The sequence below is a fragment of the Cebus imitator genome, unplaced genomic scaffold (assembly GCF_001604975.1).
Source record: "Cebus imitator isolate Cc_AM_T3 unplaced genomic scaffold, Cebus_imitator-1.0 Scaffold406, whole genome shotgun sequence".
Classification (NCBI taxonomy): Eukaryota; Metazoa; Chordata; class Mammalia; order Primates; family Cebidae; genus Cebus; species Cebus imitator.
In genome coordinates, this window is record NW_016107721.1 from 2,424,908 (window position 1) to 2,444,479 (window position 19,572).

Consider the following 19,572-nt stretch of genomic DNA (forward strand, 5'->3'; position numbering starts at 1 on the left):
CCTCCCCTCCCCTCCCCTCCTCTCTTTTGTAACTAGGACATAGCAAGTTCTGGCTTATTTAAGACTTCATGGAAGAGATGTATAACACTTCCAGGTCTGGCCCATGGACTGTCTTCTTAACACAGTCCTCCATTTTGCCTCTTCCTCCATATTATCCTGTACCAGGGATTGGCAAAGTAAGATTGGAGGCCACATCTGGCTTGCTGCCAGTTTTTGTAAAGTTTTATTGGAACACAGCCACATTATGGTCATTATTGTGCTATAGTAGTAGAGTTGAGTAGTTGTGACAGAGACCATATGACCAACAAAACTAAAAATATTTATTATTTGGGCTTTACAGAAATAGTTTGCTGACCCCTCAGTAGCTGAATGGAGAGGATCTTTGAGATGGGCAGAGCTATAAGTAGGAGCAGCCTGGGTCTCTGCATGCAAGTAGAAGGTCCACCTGACCAGGAATAACCAAGTGGCACTTGCCTGAATGATAAGTTCATGGGAAATAAGTTACTGAGGGGTGTGTGTGTGTGTGTGTGTGTGTGTATACATATATATATATATATTTATATATATATAAATATATATTTATGTGTATATATATATATATATATTTATATCTTTTACAGTGTTTAGCATTATTTGTCCTACTGAGGAGGGCACATGGACCATAGTACCTTTTGTTGTGTTTAAGAAAGCTGCAGTCCAAAAAGTTTAAGAACCACTGCTTTGCAACACCAAATCCAAACTCCTCTTTCTGACTTTCTAAGGCTTATTGTATTTTAGGCTTTTCTTAACCTTCCAAGTTTTCTTGTACTATTCCTCACTAACCTATTCTAGGTAAGTTAGTTTCCTTACTACATGTGATGTCCTTATAAGCCATGCCATCTTCATTCCTGGGCTCAATTTTGGGGTGCACTCTCAACTCATCTCTGAGTATCCTTTTTTGAGTAATAACCTCATGTTGCCCTTTGGATTTCTGCTGATATAGAATTAATTACTGTACAATGTTTATTGTGCCTAGGTCTTATATTAAGCTGTATAAGCTTCTTAACAGTTATGCAGAATCTTCTTTCTTGGGTGCCCCACAGCACCTAGATTTATGCAAGACCTCAGTGCTGATCATCAGGGGCTCCTAGAGATTTTGGTTTTTTTCTAGTTACGGTTTGTTGGGCATCCCCTCTGACTGAATTAGAATCTCTAGTGAGTGGACCCTGAAATGAAAATCAACATTTTAACAACTTCCCATTGACTATCAGCTTTAAAAATGGCTGATCTATATTATATCACCTATAGTGGTCCCCTTTAATCTGTGGGGATACGTTCCAAGACCCCCAGTGGATTACTGAAACCAGGCACAGTGCCGAACCCTATATATCCTATGTTTTTTTTTATACATATATACCTATGATAAAGTTTAATTCATAAATTAGGCACAATAAGAGAGTAACAATAGTAATAAAATAGAACAATTTCAACAATATACCAGCGTCACTCCTCTTGCACATTGGGGCCGTTATTAAGTAAAATAAGGTCTACTCAAACACAAGCACTGTAATACCGCAGCAGTTGACCTGATAACTGAGATGGCTACTAAGTAACTAGTGAGCAGGCAGTGTAGACAGCATGGATACACGGAGCAAAGGGACTGAACAAAGGAATGATTCACATCCCAGGCAGGACAGAATCGGATGTCCTACCATTTCATCAGGCTATTCAGAAAGGCATAGAATTGAAAACTTATGAATTATTTCTGGAATTTTCCATTTAATATTTTTGGACCATAGGTGACCATGGGTAACTGAAATGGTGGAAAGTAAAACTACAGTTAAAGGGGTGGGACCACTTTATTTCCTAAGCTTTCAGTAAGTACTCATTGTTAATGGGAATCAGGAATTGTGCTGGCAAATGCATACTTAAATTAGTCAAATTAGTCATATTAGCTCTGCTTGCAGTTCCCTAACTAAGGTAGAGGGTACAGTAAGGAAGTTAGCTTGGCTAAAACAGAGTTGTGGTGGAAAGGAGTAAAAGATATGGCTGAACAGGTTAAACACACACACGTACACACACACACACACCCCAATTATAGTGAGTATTGAAGACCAGGCAGAAACATCTGACTATGAAATATTGATGGCATCTATGGATGAATTGTTTCTCAGGATTGAGGTAAAACCTGAGGGTCAATAGTGATGAATGACATTTAAAAATATGCCTCTATTTGTATGCTACCCATGGTAAATCAAGGAGAAACTCCGTGTTGTGGATTCTTCAAAGGAGGTCTAAGTTCCTCAGAAAAGTTCAAGACAACAGAACTCCACCTACTGAAGGGAATTCTGCTTGAGAGAACAAGGAGAAAATTGCTTAAGTATGTCTTATTCTGAAATTAAAAAAAAAAATCAATATAAGCCTACTACTCTGAGTGATGAGTTTCTGTTGTTTGATGTTAAAGGGGCAGCTGTTCCAAGAGCAGTAATTTAATGGGAGATATTTTTACCAAATAATTTTGTTTGGGAACTGTCCTATTTGTGACGCATACAAAGAACATGCTTTCATTTCATTATTTTCTACTCTACGGTAGTTTGAGTGCCATGTAGCAAATTCTTAGCTACTTTAGGATAACTAAATATATACCCTGTAATATTTCTAGTATTACTGATTTTACAAAAGCAAGTATTTCCATTTTTAATGATTGGTGGAAGAGCCTTCTTAGCAGATGATCTTACACCAAATAGTTATGTTTTAGGATGGTACAGAAATAGTACTGTATCTAAAATCAAGACTTCCTATTTATCACTAATGTTTTAGTAATTTTGCATGGCAATGTGCCTTCTGCTTCTGAGGTCAGGTCTACCTACTTCCCTCCCTCCCTTCCTTCTTTCTTTTCCTTAACGAGTCAATTCCTGTCTGTGCTTGTGTCATACTTTCCTTAGGAGCTCCAAAAAAATTGGTTACCTAGAATGTATATTTAAGTGTGTTTCTGATTTTCACAAATCACCATAAGCTTATAAGCATGTAGCCATTTTTATGAAATTACATAACACGTTCGTTAAAAATCAGAGACTGTTTACTGTGTAATTTACATTTTTATTTTTAAAAAGTGTAGTAAATAAATGATCCTAAGTAAAAGAGTCTATTGATAGTTTTTAAACCTTCATTTTTGTAATGTCTCTTATGGACTTTTTTTTAACCGAATGAGTTTAAAGTTCAATTGTTGGCATCATAAACCTTAACTTGCAAAGGGCTTGTTTCCATAGCAATATTTACTTTTTTGCTCATATTTGTCTAGCATTGAAGATAATTTGCCTGTTATACATGGTAGGCTGTACATCTTTTACAGACCTGAAAATTTGTGCCTTCATTTATGAGATAGAAAACAAAAACTTTTGAGATGATTTTTAGAGCCATTAATCCATTAGTGCCCAGGGATTTACAGAATGTATCCAATGAAACAATGACTATGAACACAAAATATGCAATGTGATTAGTTCCCTTAACACTAACTAGAACTTTTATGTTTAACTCCCCAGATACTACTTGAAACTTTTTTACCCTTTGTCATCCTAATACTCATTATAATAGCTCTCATTAATTGGTGCATCTCCCAGTGGGTTAATTTGCAGATACCAGCCATGGCATCCTTGTGCTAACTCAGTAATGCAAATTGATATTTATAGTCTTCAAAATTGAAAACAAAAAAAAAGCTCTGTAACAAAAAAGACAAACTTTGCAGTTTTTTGTTGTTTTTTTTTTTTTTTTTTCCCTGAGAGAGAGATTGAGATGTAGCAAGATTCTGAAAGAAGAAAACAAGCCAAAAAAATTCATAAAAACTATGGTAGGCTAATAAACTGATGTGAAAATTTCTCAATTTACAGCACTTGACAGGTGCTAAAAGAAAAGCATCTTTAATTTTAATGTGTTGTTAGGACCTCTTTAGAGAGACTGTACAAGTTATTAACAAGGTCCTCTGAGACAAGAGACGGGTAATTAACAAGACCTATGGAGATATAGTTTAGGTAATTAACGAGCTCTTAGGCACTGGACACAGGATAACACATAGCGAGTCCAATAGTTAAAGAGAACAGGTTGTTATGATATGATCAAATATAAGATATAGCATGTAAGCCCTCTTGAGGTTTCTGATAGGAACGTATTAAGATTATATTCCAGTGACTCCAGTGCACTGATTTTTGTGAACCAGTATGTAAGGTTTTTGGTTTAACTTTTAAGTAGCATTGGAGAGAATTATTTTTAATTGTTCTTACATGTAGATTAATAATCTTTGTTGATTGCCATTAATGAACATTTATATTTTGAGAAAAATACATTGGAATCATATCAGTTGTATGATTCTAAATTGTCTTAAACATTTATTTTCAGTGTATTTTTTACCTGTGGCCTGTCAGCTAAAATTGCCTATTGGAAATTAACCTTGCTTTCCTTGTCTACTTTAAAACAGTCAGGATCTAGGCAATGAGGAGACACTGCCCTGGCACCAGTTTGGTTTTTACCTTAGCGTTAGACTATTATGCACAGGTTCCTTCAGTCATGCCCCTGTGCTACCTTCACATCTGAGATTTTATATTCCCAACTTCAAATATTTGGTCCAGTTATTTCCTGTGTAAATTTGAAATTGTTGAGGTATGAATCTTGAGTTTTGCCTAGAAAATTCCCACCTTCAACAAACATTTGTTAAGAACATGTTATACTTTAAAGTTTAAGAATATAAAGAAGGCCCTTGTGAGGCTCCTGATTTGTTCTATTACCTGCTGTCTCCGTGATGCTACTCTAGTCCATCAGGATAATTTTTTTCTGAATTTCAGTTCTGAAAATCAAATGATATTTTCGTTATTATTTTTGGAATATTTGATGTATGTAAGGAAGTCATATTATTGATCCTGCTTTGTGTGTTCATAGAAAAAGATGAGTAAATGTTAGGTCTGAATTCCGTGCTAAGGGTTGGACGTTGTGTAGACGCTGGGGAACCATGAAAATGTTTAAGTTGGTTTGTGATATGATTGAATTAATGTCGTCTATCATGAAGTATCTGTTGAGAGCAGAGAATGGGAAGGGAAAGGAGAAGGACTTGAGGCAGGGAAACTAGTTAGGAAGTTAATATAATTCTTGTGGTGAGAGTTGATGGAGGTCATTTGGCAGTGAGGAGGGAGAAGAAAGGAACATCTTTGAGAAATATTTACCCATTATGGGACTTACACGTTCTGCTTTTGGGTAGTGGGCAGTGGGGGAGACTGGTAGGGGAGAAGAGTATAAAAAGCCAGTGATATGCCTTCAGCTGATGTCTTAAGTTTAATGAAACGTAGCATTTTAAAATCTATTTGGTTTAGTACAAAGATACCAGGTCTATAGTCTTTGAATCAAACTTAGGATTGTAGTCTTGATAGAAAGGTTTGAATTTTTTCTATTTGTTTTCTTAGTGAGGTGCTGTCTTGTTTATTTTAGGTTTTTTTTTTTTTTTTTTTTTTGAGACTAGGAATTCTGTGTTTTTTTTTTGAGACTGGAAAGTTAGCATGAAAACAGTAGTGGCTTTTGAGTTTGTTTTTCAACACTGAAATGCTTTGGCTTCCTTGAACATAAGAGTGGGAATTTCAGTAACTGTGGATGTATGCATTTAAAGTGTTTCCTTCACCTTAGCATTGAAATTACTAAATATATTTCTCTGCAGTGGTTTTGGCTTTACCAAATCTTGTCTCTGTTGGATGCTTTTTGTTTCTCACTAAGAGGATAACATCTTGTATAATTAGCCCTCACTTCTGTGGACACTACTTTTCCAGGCTTCTATGCCTAGAACATTTCCAGTTGGGCCACTGTGATCACGTTATCTGTAATTACTGTTTTCCCATGACAATAATGCTTTAACTTTTGAAATACAGGTAGCATTCCTATACGTTTAATTTATGGTAATACTGTTATCTTGTAGCCAAGGTGTTTTAAATAGCTGCTGGTGATACAAATTAATTATGAAGTCATTTTTCTTATAAGCATGTAACTGGTTTCTAGGACTGTTAGGATCCAGATGTTTGACATTGCCTCTTTGAACTTATATTTTAAGGATGAATTCTTGATCTTTGATTTGATATATTACATATAATATATTGCTATGTAATAAGTACTTATAATTATTAAAATATATATTTAATACAGTATAGGCAAAATAAAATGTTTTTATGTATTTTATATATTGAAGCTTAGAAATCTTGGACTTAAATTAGCAATTAGTTGAATCAGCTTGGCCTTCTTAGAGTAAACCTTAATTCAAATTGCTATTAAGAAAAAAATGTTTAACAAATGTGTGTGTGAAACTGTGCTAGGGTTGGGGAGGTATGGGGGATGACATTCCTAGCCACACCAGCTATGGAGAGGGATGTGTAAGAAATGACCTATAATCAAAGCACAATAGACTGTGTTAAGCAGAAGTACTTGGAGCTTATTGTGGAAAGGTAGACGACAGAGCAGTTCGGTCTACTGGAAATTGGGAAATGCTTCTTCAATCGGGAGACCGTTGAGCTTGATCTTGACCATGGAACATCATTTTGTAAATTGGGGAATGAGTAGATAGACAACTCTGTTTTAGTAATGGCAATAAAGCTTATTTTCAAAATTATTAGGTATGTTTTGAAGGGATAATTTACAAAAAGTGACTAAATACTATTATATCAGCTCTTTATTAACAGCTTAGTAATTTTACCATTTGTTTTCTAGTTGGAGTCATGGAGCTATATTCTATGTCATTCCCTGACTGGTAGGTTCCAGAGGAAGTGTCTTTGCTACTTTAGGCTACCAAGGAGCCAATTAGTGAGTGCCCTGCAGCAGCTCTGCATTAAGTATAATGAACTCTTTGTTATGGAGCCTGGTATGGGAATGGGGGTGTTCCAGTTAATCACATATTTTGTTTACTAGAGCTACACAATGCATTTGTTTCATAGAGATTTTTTATCTTCAAAGAAATTAAATGCTCCAAATAATTAAAAATGAAAATCATACTGACCATGATTTAATATTTGTTTCAGAAAGTACATTTGATTCACTTCTTTTACTGAAAGGTTTTACAGCACAACATGAAAACATTGAAATACTAATAATAGGATATTCTGAAGGGAGTATAGGATAAGTATTAAGAGTGCAGATTTAGAAGTCAGGTCTGCATTTGAGTCTTTGTTAGCTGTGTGGCCTTACTTAACCTTTCTACACTTCATTTTTCCAGCTGTAAAATGGAGATAATAACCTTGGTGTAGGCCAGATTAAATAATGTCTTGTACAGAAAGTGCTGAGTGTAGCGTTTGACACACAGTGCACCTAGAAACAATAGCCCTTGCTATGATCTTAATATACAGTATCTACAGAATACCTAAAATCTATTTAAATAAATTAGGTGGATTTTTTCCAAGTAATAATATCTTCCTAACTTAAAAAATTTTAAATAAAAGTAGAATTTAGAAGCTCATGTTTTTCACCAACTGATAAAGAACATACATTCAGCAGGAAGCAATATACTGATAGTTTTTCTAGTATCTTTCAAGACATATATTCAGCAATAATCTTTGATGAGGTAAAACTAAAACCACATTGAAATTAGGTAAAAGTATTCTCTGTATTAAGCAGAAAATTTGCAAGGCAAAGTTATCATAGTAAATATTGATACAAAGTCTTATGTTCAGAAATTCTTTCATAGCACTAATAAGGATATTACAGGGTAGATATCTAAGCTGTGGCTTTTATTAAGGCATGGTGACAATTTTCCAAACTCAGATGGCTGAGTTCAAATTGGATTGTTAAAGAAGGCAGTTCAGACTATGATAGTAAGAAAGATAAAGGCTGCTTATTGAAAATTCCTCAGAACACTTCAGTCCCCTTTGGGAAAAGAGCATTTGCCTCTGGAAATTCACACAGGCACTAGTGTCTCTTCCAACCAAGATTCGGAGGTTGACTCTTATTTCTATGTCAGCACTGGTGCCCTCTTATCTCTTTGTTTTTCACCAAGAATATAAGATTCTTCTCTAGTAGTCTCTGAACTCATGGTTATTTAATATATCAGAAATAATATTTGTTGTATTTTTAATGTTTTGTCATCCTGGTTTTAAAAATGAAATATTCATTTAACAGCAAAAATATGTAACCAAAATTTGAATGTTAAATATTGTTGGACTGTCATCATGTTATTTTATGGAATAATATCTCTTGTACTTACAGAGATGGATAGGATCTTATAATGTCATCTCTTTGTGCCTGCCATCTTTAGATTACCAGACATGTATTAGGGTGACATTCTAAAATCCAGATGTTTATTTTTGAATTTGATAATAAAGGATGGAAATTTTGGCCCTTCCTTGGTTCTATGTATTATTGCTCTTCTTTCTCTGTGAGAATTATGTTGATACTCCGATATAAAGGATGCACAAAGCAAAGTCCCTGCCTTTAAAAGTAGAAGCAGGTAGATACAAAATCTGTAATTAATTGTCCTAATGGGTGGTACATTTGGAAAGTGCTCAGAAAGATAAAAGATACAGATTAGTTGTGTAAGGTTAGGCAGTCTAGGCATAACAGAAAAGGTAGAACTAAGAGTCTTGAAGGATGGATCTGTGAAGACAGAGGAAAAGGCTTTTATAAAGGGAGATAAAAATGAGAAAAGCTAGTGAGGTAAAAATGAGTGTGTTAAGTGGTTCTGAGGGACCCAGCCTGCCTAAAACCATTAAAGGTTGGAGGTAGTAGTGGAGATGTGACCTTATTAGCATGAATTTAGCATACCAGAATGAAGAATTTGCATCTAATTCTATAGAATGTATGAAGAGTTTTCCATATATGACTGATGTGATAAAAATACTATTTTAGGAAAACCCAGAGACCAGTGCCACTTCTGTTACATACATAATAATGCTGGAATCGGAAGAGATGCACATGGACTCAGAAAAACTGCATTTCTAAGCATGATTTTAGATTCCAAACAAAAACTTTTTGTAGTGAAACATTTTAATGATATAACTTATAGAAGCAGGACAATAGTGAAATTATTTGGCATAAGAAATTTGCAGATATTAATGTGTATTAGAGATACACTCTTTAAATCAGTGAGTACTTGTTTTAACTGTTCTTTGAATAGTTTCTTTTTTTCTTCACGCAGAAACATTTAGAAATAGCTGACTGAAAGTTGTATAGTATAATGTACAATTTCTTATAAGATCATTGTATTCTTCTGTTGGGGAATGGCCCTGGAAAGTGTATTTTACACAAAACAATATATTATTTTCTGGCAAAAAATTGATAATTTAATAGCTCCACTGAAACAAACTCTTGACTACCAAGAATGTTTTAAGGCTGGGCTTCTCAGCTTGGATTACAGAGTAGTGGAAATCCCCCAGTAACCCCAGCAGTTGCTTCTAAGAAACAGGTATAGGAGCCTGTGGCTTGCATCACCCAACTGGGGGACCCCTGGAAGTCTGGCTGCCTTGAGGTCCCTCCGTGAAGGCTCTGTAGAGATGGCTTGGGCTTGGAAGATGGGCGCTTGTTGGCCAGGGTCTTCATTCATTGCAGGCTGTTCTTGAACACCTGAGGCCTTCCTGGTAACCAGAGGGCACTGTGGCTTCTCCAGAACATAGCTTTGTCATAGGCCTACATAGAGCAAGCTTGGGGTGCTTTTGGCCAGGGTGTTGTGGGCCTTCTGGCTTTTGCACCTGGTTCACAGGGACCCAGGGATGCCTTGCTTGCACCTTCATGGAATTGTCACATCTCTCCAGATTATCCTTATATTCTCTCCTTGCAGGAAAAACTTGATCAAGGCTACTGGGTCTGCCTTGATCACATAGGCAGAGCCTGTGCTGGGTTTAGCCTGTCAAGGGGGCTGCTGGTTCCTTGCTCTCATTACTGCTGCCCACTGTTTTCCTGCTAAAATGAACAGGACTTGATTATACACACAGAACACACACACACAGATGATGACTAGTGGATACGTAGCAGGTGGTGGGCAAGGGTCTACTCAGAGTAACAGGCCAAACACAACACAACTTCCCAAAGTGACAAATTTCCTAAAGATCTAGGGAGAAAAGATTCATTTTATAGCAAGAGACACATGATTATATTAGTAAAATGCAAAAATTCATCTGAATTTTTAACTTAAACTTGAGATGTCAAATATTATGCTTGTTGTTGGATTTATTCTTCTTATGTATTAGGGCTATTAAAGAGAAAAAAAGGATGAGAAGCTCAGTTTTAAAGGAATGGAGAACTTTGGAATCCATAGGCCTTATGTTGAAACTTGTGGGTTGTTTGACTGTCTTTGAAATAATTATTTCTATTCTTTTTTTTTTTTTTTTGAGAGAGAGTCTCATTCTGTCGCCCAGGCTAGAGTGCAGTGGTGTGATCTCAGCCCGCTGCAGCCTTAGTCTCCCAGGTTTAAGCAATTCTCCTGCCTCAGCCTACCGAGTAGCTGGGATTATAGGTGCATGCCACTATGCCCGGCTAATTTTTGTATTTTTTAGTAGAGATGGGGTTTCACCATGTTGGCCAGACTGATCTCAAACTCCTGACCTCAAGTTATCTGCCCGCCTCAGCTTCCCAGAGTGCTGAGATTACAGAGCTGAGCCACTATTTCTATGCTTTCCCTGGAGAAATTTGTAAATTGGACTTGATTGACTATTACATTCTTGATGAACCAGGCCTTAATTTTATAGATGTCTTTAAATAATTTCATAGATGTCTTTAAATCCTCAAGTTCTAGGACTTTCACCAACAACATATGCATTATTATTCATTATGGAAAAGCAGCTAGGTCTGAATTTGCTGTCCATGATCTTTAGTATTACTGACCATAGTTTTTAATTGTCTTGCCTCTGAGAGCTCATAAAAGATACCCCATGAGAATATTAATAAGTAAATTACTGTTAATCCCTGTAGACATTTATGTATTAGGTTCTGTTTTGTCATCCAGGTGTTTAGTGTACATGCCCAGTCCCAGGAGACAGAATATAGTCTTTTCATCTATAATATCATTAATTTGATTTGGCACTGAGTTTTTTGCTTTTTTCTAAAAAGAAAGAAAAAAATGTTGCGTTTCGTCTTGCCTCTTAAACCTCATTTGCCTGTATAATAAATATAATTGGAATGTGCTAAAGATTCCAATGAATTTTCTCTAGTGGAATCTCTTTGGACACTTCACTTTTTTAGAGCTTTGGAAAGAGGATTATTAAAGAACGGTTTTAAAAAAAACTTTAACATGTAACCTCTGTGGAATAAATGTTTTCAGGATTTACCAGAAAAATCTCTAATTCATCTGTATTGTGTCAAACACTTATCCTGATAGACCTAGTTGGTATACCAGATAAACTGGTTAATTGAATTGATTCTGTTGGAAGTCCACCAATTTGAAAATGTGAAATTTCGTTCCAGTTGACTTTTGTAAATATTAGAATAATTCTTCCTATCTTCAAAAGAACTAAAAAACACTCCATCATGGACCATCAGGTATAAATATAAATTATCTTTCTTATTCAGGAAAATTATTTATTCTACTCTTTGGGGACTTGGTATCTTGTGGGTGGAACTTATATTGCCCTAGCATTGATTTACTCAATCAACTCAGCCCAGTTTTTACACATTTTTTATTAAGTACTGGTTATTAATATATTCAGCATACTTGTGTTAAGCATCTTTCATGCTGGCACTGTGTCAGATGCTGGCATTGTGTCAGAGGCTAGGAATGAAAAGAGGAATGAGGTATGGTTCCTGCCTTCAAGTGGCTTACAGTAGAAAGGGAGGGGAGACGGGTAAGATATATACACAGAAGCAAACTTTTAGACCATATATTTGAAAAGTATTTTATCAAATAAAACATTTTTATACTCATTTCTCTTAACCCTCTTTTAATCTTAATTCCGTGAAATAGATGGTAGCATTTCTGTTTCTTAAATATGAAATTTAGAGCAGTTAATTAGATTGTTCCTGGACATTAGGGGGTGGGCAGTAAGTCTGGAAAGGTAAATTGGGTAAAATCCAATGGGCTTTGAAAGCCAGTCTAAGAAATTTTGTCATTATTCAGGAAGAGGTTAGAGGTCAAAAGTTTTTTGACAGATGAATAATGAAGTTAGACCTGAGCTTGAAAATGCATATTCAGTATACACAGGCTGGACTGGACAAGGAGGGATGGGTAGAGACTGTGAAGAGGCTGTTACAGGAGTCTCGACAGAAGGCAGATTGGTCTTATGGTCAGAAAGGTAGCAGTAAAAATGAGCAGGGAGTAAACACAGAGTTCTGTGGTGGAGGCTGAATAGTGAGAACATGGCAGTTTATTTGTGAGGCATGTAAGCCAAAGACTGGAGTGAAGGGTATCTCTGAGGCTTCACCTTGGGTTCCCGGGAGATTGGTGGTATGAGGAGGAAGACAACCAGACAGAACTAATCTAAAATGATTGGTCTTTTAGGGACAGGTAGAATATTCAATCCAATATCTTCATCAGACATTTGTAAACATGGTTATTATAAAGGGTAAAGAGATTGGTGGTTGAAAAGATTTACTAGTCCTCTATCCATATAGGGCTGGTAGTTGGTGGTGAGAGAATATGAAATCACCAAGGTAGAGTATAAAAGGCCTGAAAACAACCTTAAGAAATATCCAGTGTTTCCCACCAAGGGGTGAAGAGGAAGATAACAAGGAAAAGGACTGGAAATTAGGAGAAAAGTTAGGGTACCAGAGAGCATAGAAGAATGAATCTCAAAAAGAAGGAGCAGCCATTTGGTATCACATGGAGCTGAGAAGTTAAGGACAGTGAGGTGATTTTAGTGAAAATAGTTCACTGGTGGCCTTCCTCAACGAAGCAATGAGTATTGGTGGCAGGAGATGTGTTTCAGATTAAAGATTGTGAGTGAGCAAAGATAAAGTCAGCAAGGGTTACTTGGTAGGGTTGAGAAATTGGCAAAATAAAAATGGTAGAATGTCAAAGAGATAATGGACTGTGGATGGGTTCTGGTGAGGGAGATGAGTAAATACAGGTGGATTAGGAGACAATGGATTGTAGTGGGAGTTCACCAGCAGGTCTCCAGGAGAGAGGGAGTGTCAGAAGTTGAGACTGATCAGATGGGATTCTGACTGAGATTTTTATGGTATAAGATTTTATTGATTACTGTTCCTTTGGAAGCATGTTAAGAGAGATTCAGTTTGTAAAGATGTGTTATAAATTGTAAGGCAGTATGTAAATATAAGGTGGTATTATTCAAATCCAAGTCACTTGAAGTAATTATACCATTTTAAAGCAATGAATCTTTAAAAATGCAATCCTAAATAGGAAATAATTTTAAACAGAAGAACTGTAGCTCTGTGAATATGAAAAGAACATTGTAAAATGAAGGCCAGGAGAGAGAGAGAGAGAGAGAGAGAGAGAGAGAGAGAGAGAGAGAGAGAGTGTGTGTGTGTGTGTGTGTGTGTGTGTGTGTGTGTGTGTGTGTGTGTGTGTGTATCTGGCAGTGAATTATCATTTACAAAGTAAGAAGAGGCTATGTATATTTTGAAAAGACAAAAATAATATTAAAATAAGTAGTTATGGAGCATAAACCAGAAATTGAAGGGATAAGGGAAGTATAGGTAATTCATATGAGTAATTATTTTTCTTTGGTTCTTTTTTCTTTCTAGTAGAGAAATAGAACAAACCTTTGTCCTTAAAATTATTTTAAATTATTAAGTGAATAGTTTATGGCATTTATTATATATTCATGTGTCAGTTAAGAATCGTAATAGAAAGCAAATGGCACACTCAAGGTGGATAACCGAGGAAAGGTAGTGGAGAGGTGCAGGCAGGGTAAGGGCATCAAGAAGGAATAGTACAGCACCAGGGACCAGCAGTGTCTTAGAGGCACTGCATGCTTAGCTGCAGCTGTGGCTGGAGATAGAGATGCTGCTGCAGCCCAGCAGGGAGGGAGGGAGGTGCTGGTGGGATGGGGCTGGGGAAGGGAAGTAAATACCCTGCCTCCTATGCCTTCAGTACTCCAGCCTCTTGGAGGTGCCTCCCAATGGGAGAGCATAATAAGCCAGTGGGCAAGCCCAGGTGATACACTCTCCAGAGGTCAGCGTGCTGGGGTACAGGGAGGGGCAGAGTGGAGCAGGAGGGGCAGAGTGGAGCAGAAAATCAAGAGCACAGTTATTTCCAAATGCATTTCAGCCATTATTAAGTCTAAGACTTTTCTGAATCATTTCCGATTGGAAGAAGCCTCATGAAATTGCACTGGACTCCTTGAAACCAGCCAGCAGTGAGCTCACAGTAGAACTGACAGTTTAGAACAGCTCTGTGGAAGAAGGAGCGTTTATGCCTAAAGAGCTTGGACTGTGGAGCGGGTCTGCCTTTCTTGCATCCTAACTCAGCCACTTACTGTGTTACCTTGGATAAGCTTGTTACCATCTCTGTGCCCATTTCCTCATCTGTAAATGAAGATAAATATAACACTCACATCGTAGGATTGTTACAAGGATTAAGTGAGTCAGCATGTAAAGTGCTCAGAAAGGTGCCTGGTACCATGGTTAAAGTCCAATAAATATCAGTTGCTTTTAGGACATTATTCTGTACTTCATTATCAACGAAATACATGGGGTATTTCTCTTTTCCTCCTTTTAGACTCACTGAAGATTTTTGTTACAATATATTATGTCACAGTTCTCAGTATATACCCCTGCCCAACTACCTTTGTCGTGAAAGTGAAGCCCCAGGTCTCTAGAGCCCACTTGGTTGACATGCTCCTTCAAAAATAATTAATGTCAGTTCTTCTTTGAAGTTTGAAGTTATACTTATTTCCCATACACAATAAGGGGTTGACTGGCGTTTGAGAAAGTTACTCCTGTTCTGTCCCTTCCTTCTTTCTCCTCTTCCCTCCTCCCAGCCAGGTGGCACACCTCCTGGATTTCACATTTAATTTGAATTCACTTCTTATTACAAAATGAATCAGGGTAAGGCCAAAATGGACTTTGCTTTATCATTCCAGCAGGAATGGGGTTTGGAAGGAGATATTATGGAAGGTGTAGTAATACTCGAAAATACTCTAAAAATACTTGTTTTTAAATGCCCTCCAAAGAGCTTGTTGTTATGTGACTTCTCATTGAAAGATTTAAAATCCTAGAACCAGGAATTTATGGTTTGCATTGTCTAATAAAAGCACTGTTAACCAGTTTTAATAGATCTTTGTTCTTATGTAGGTTTTTTTTTTTTTTTAAACTTTTCAAGCACTGTATACTTTTTACTCTGAATAGTTTCTTCTCCTTAGGTGTTCTTGTTCCAAAAGAATCTGTATGTTCAAGAAAGAGAAACAAAAGAAAAAAAAAAACCACTTTGATCACTGCCAAATGCCATAGTGATTACTACAGCGATCAGTTTTTTTGCTTTATAATGATTGGGTTATTTTTTGGCCTATATATGGAAGATTAGTTCATAGCACAAATTAAAGGACAGTTTCAAGTTCTCACTGATTTACTTCTCTCTTTACTTATTATTTATTTTAACTTTGAGGTAAATTAACAAGTGATGTTGAAGAGGTACTAATGACTCCTAAAAATATTTGAAAACATTTCAAATATTAGAATTTACTGGGAAAAATTTTTTAATATTTGGAAATATCACAAAAGTAAAACTATTGACACTTTTCGTAAAAACTTCAGAATGTTAAATCATTTTGTTTAAAATGTCTTTTAAAATACTAATTTAAAAAGTTTAAATTCTGGAGTTTCATTTTACGTAGACTACTTTTTAAATGTGAGTGTGTCTAGGTTTATTTTGCACCTGATTAAAAACACCATTTTCCTTAACCTGTCAGCAGCTCGACTGAGCAGTCAGACTGGATTATTTGATATCTTGTCTGACATGAGGACGGCAGTCCAAAGAGAAAGATATCACAAATTGGTGCCACACTTCAATAAATAGAGACATTTTATTTTTCGCCAAGCTAATTCAATCCAGTTCAGTTAACTCTTTTTTCCCCCTTAAGGACAGATCAAAAAAGGCAGCCATGAATGACTGAGTTTGTCAAGTGTTTGACATGTCAGTGTGTGAATATAAAGCAGACCACAAAGGAGGGGTTCTGCCTTTAGACTTCAGACAATACCCAGTACAAGAGCCTCTCCCTCAGATCTGCATTGTGGGGAGCTGGAGAGGGTGGCTCAGATCACTCAGACTCACTCAGGTAGAATGGGAAGTCGCCGGGCTCACCGCACTGCAAACCCTTCCCCTTACAGTTGTGATTTTTCAGCATTCTTAGGAATTCTCAGGCATTTTTGAGCAGCCATTGAGTTGCATTTTAGTTTTATAAGCTGTGACTGGCTACTATATATTGTTAGTTTTGTGATTTTGATAAAATCTTTGTCCTAAATGTCTGTTCCTTGAAAACTCTTATTGCAACAAATATAATACCATTATTTCTGTTTCTTACTTAAGTGATTTCTTCCTGAGACATACACTGCAATGTATAGAGTCATAATATTGTTCAATCTCAGGGATGCAATGGGATGGATTATGCCACCAAACAGAAAATGTTTAAATAATATTTACGAGAAAAGATTAACATTGCCCAAATATTACCTCCTGCTCTTTGGATCGGGCCTGAGGAACATGTCATCAGCCTTTATGGGCTCCTGCGCATCCTGCTGCCTGGGCTGCCAGGCTCCTCCGTGTCCTGCAGTGACGCTACTGTCTGACAGCCCCAGGCCATGCCATATGTTTGCAGAGCCCTCCTTGTCTAGCCAGCGAAACATACCCTTCATGTCATTTTAAATCCTACTTTTTCCATGAATTAGGCATTCCTTGACTAATTGCTGCGATAGAACATTTCATTTCTCTCCGAGGTCTAAAAAATTAATTACCCAGAGTGCTCTCCCCCACCTCCCACAAGTACATCTCTACCATGCGCCTTCTTGAAATGAGACGTTGTTATTCTCTGATTCATCTATGTGCTGTATATGTTCAGGGCTTCTGCAGTGCAACCAGTGCTCACTAAGTAAATCTCTGTACAGGGAATGGAGCTAGGGCTGTGTGTCATAGGAGGACAGAGTCTAGAGCCAGGCAGCCTCACCAGCTACTAACAGAATGACCACATGCAAGTTACCTAACGTCTCTGTGACTTGTTTCCTTACTTTTAAAATAAAGATGTGGAAGGTATTGGACCATAAAACTACCATAAGGATCATGAAGATTAAATGAGTTAATTTTGGTAAAGTGCTTAGAACAGTGTCTGGCACACATTAAGTGCTGTGTAAATATTTATGACATAAAATTATTTCATTATTATTTTATTTATGATATAAAATAATGTTCTGTCTGGTAGTCACAGTGCTAAGTGTTTTACATGTTGTTAACTCATTGAATCTTCACAGGAGTCTTACGTGGCAGATACTGTTGCCGTCTCCATTTTACAGATGAGGGAACCAAGACCCAATCAAAGTTAAGTAACTTGCTCAAGGTCACAGGGCAGAACGAGGATTTGAATCCACACCACCTGGCTCCAGTCACTTCTCTGCTTGCAAGCACCTTGTATGCTGTCTGGACTGAGTGTAAATCATTTTGTTTTTTAGGCTATCACAGTCAGATGGGAGATGTAGCAGAATGTGTTTCTTGACCTATTGGAAAACATGCTGTGAGATAATGGGGTAGGAGAGATTAGTCCCACTGGACCCCCTGTTGGCTACCTTGGATTGAAAATCAGAGAGGATGGAAACCACATGTGTTAGCAGCTGCTACCACAGCACTCTAGGCTAAGGTGGACTATATGAGAATGCTTTTTTGGATTTAGTTTTTGTCTTTTAAGCCACTCCTTTGTGGGCTCTTGATGCTTTGCTGGTATAGTGACTTGAGTCCAGGGCCATGCAGAACACCATAAAGATGTTGAGAATATGTGCCAGCCACACAGGCCTTTAACTGGTGCATTGTAGGTTTTTAAAACATGTTTCACTCTTCTCTACATGCCACCAAGCTCTGCTGAAGTACTTAATTCATCCACAGGAGTTCTAGTTCGAAAAGTCTAGTAATCAATTCTGGAAGCCAGTACTTTAAATCTTAGTCATAGCCAATGAAATCTTGTTTATATGGGAAACTCTCTGAAGGTGATTGTACATGCGTGTATGCCCTATACATCTTAGAGGGTAGGATTTGTACACATAATTACAGATACTTTACCAACATTACATCCAGTGTCCAGACTTTTTGTCACACCATCAAAAGTTTTAAAAGTAAATTTCTTAAATTTTGAAAGGATCCCAGTTATTTTACTGTCAAGGTACAGATAATGAAAACATACATATTTTACAGTTGTTGTTTTGTGTATGGAATAAAAAGGTTCCTAGGACACTAATGCTTTGTGAAAGTTTTAAAGGCTAATACCATTAAGTGCTGGGTAAAAATTAAACTTGAAAAGCACCGATGAAATATTTATTCATCAGATGGCTTTGAAGTTTAGCGTCTTTTTGGTTACAGTCGCGTCTAATGGATATGTTTCAAAGAAGAAATAGTTATAGCATTCAGCTGTGATGTTTTCTTCTCTGCGTGGAGGAAATCTGTGTTGTTTTGGTTCATTATTTAAATTTTCAAGACTAGCTACTTAGAAATCACATTAATGAGAGAAATGGTTCCCAAAATTCTGAATTTATTCTTATTGATAATGTTTGAAAGCCGATTTTTCTAACACTTACGGCATTTTTAAACAGAGATTGCTTAACTCTTTTATTCTATAATCTTTCCAACCTAAATTTACTTAATTCTCCCTAGTTTTATATCAGAGGGCCTAAGGTGAGTGATTGTGTATAAATATAGTGGGAAATCTGTTACACAAATTAGTTTTACAAAATATTTTGCGGTTAAAATTGCTATGTTTAAAGATGTTTAGAAACTTCGTAGTTCATTCTTCAGTTCTGATAACTAAAAAACTTTTCTTCAAAGTTTAAAATTGTAGATGCTTTAAGAATGTTGGGTAAATACTGGATTTTTTTCTACATCTTGGGTTAAATTTCACTCATCTGAATAATGTAGGGCTTTAGGAATTTGTATTACATGTTGGCTAAAATTTTTCTATTTTTCTGTTTCCTCCCACATGAGTTATGACACTTTTAACATTTGTTTGTTTTATTAGTTTTCATATGAATCCGACAAGCAATGAAGACCTCAGGAAAATCCCGGTAAGTTGCTGAAGGGGTTAGAAGGTTGTCAAAGAATAAGCCGGTCTTTTTCTCTGGCTCACATTTCTAAAAAATGTCTTTGTCTTCTTGCCTTCTGTCTCACTTAACTAAGGATTGTAGCTTAGCATAGTAATTTTAGGAGAAAGAAAGTAAAATGTAATATTTGCCTTTAATATACAAAAGGATATGACTCATATGACATATGAAAGTTTAAGCAAAATAGGTTATAAATGAAGCCAATTTAGGATATACATATTTTGTTTACAGATTGTTTTGAAATTAATATGCAAGCTGTATGTCAGGGTCAAATTTGTGGTTATGAAATAAGAGCATGTAGAAAGGCTATTTTTTGTTGTTGTTGGGACAAGGATTGTAAGAATAAAGCTGCTTGTTAACATTCAACAATAGAAAAGCATCCTGGTAGGAGAGCCAGATAAC

The 19,572-nt window shown here is 36.5% G+C and overlaps 1 protein-coding gene across 2 annotated transcripts in view; it reads left to right on the plus strand.

The window, feature by feature from the left end:
• Positions 1-19,572, plus strand: part of RAB11FIP2 (RAB11 family interacting protein 2) — a 41,733-nt gene that overhangs the window by 12,427 nt on the left and 9,734 nt on the right. The window contains exon 4 of one of the 2 annotated variants that reach the window (XM_037731567.1): positions 17,341-19,076. In XM_037731567.1, coding sequence (XP_037587495.1) covers positions 17,341-17,386 — 46 coding nt within the window. In that variant the 3' untranslated portion in view covers positions 17,387-19,076. The other variant, XM_017509110.1, reaches the window with a different exon arrangement.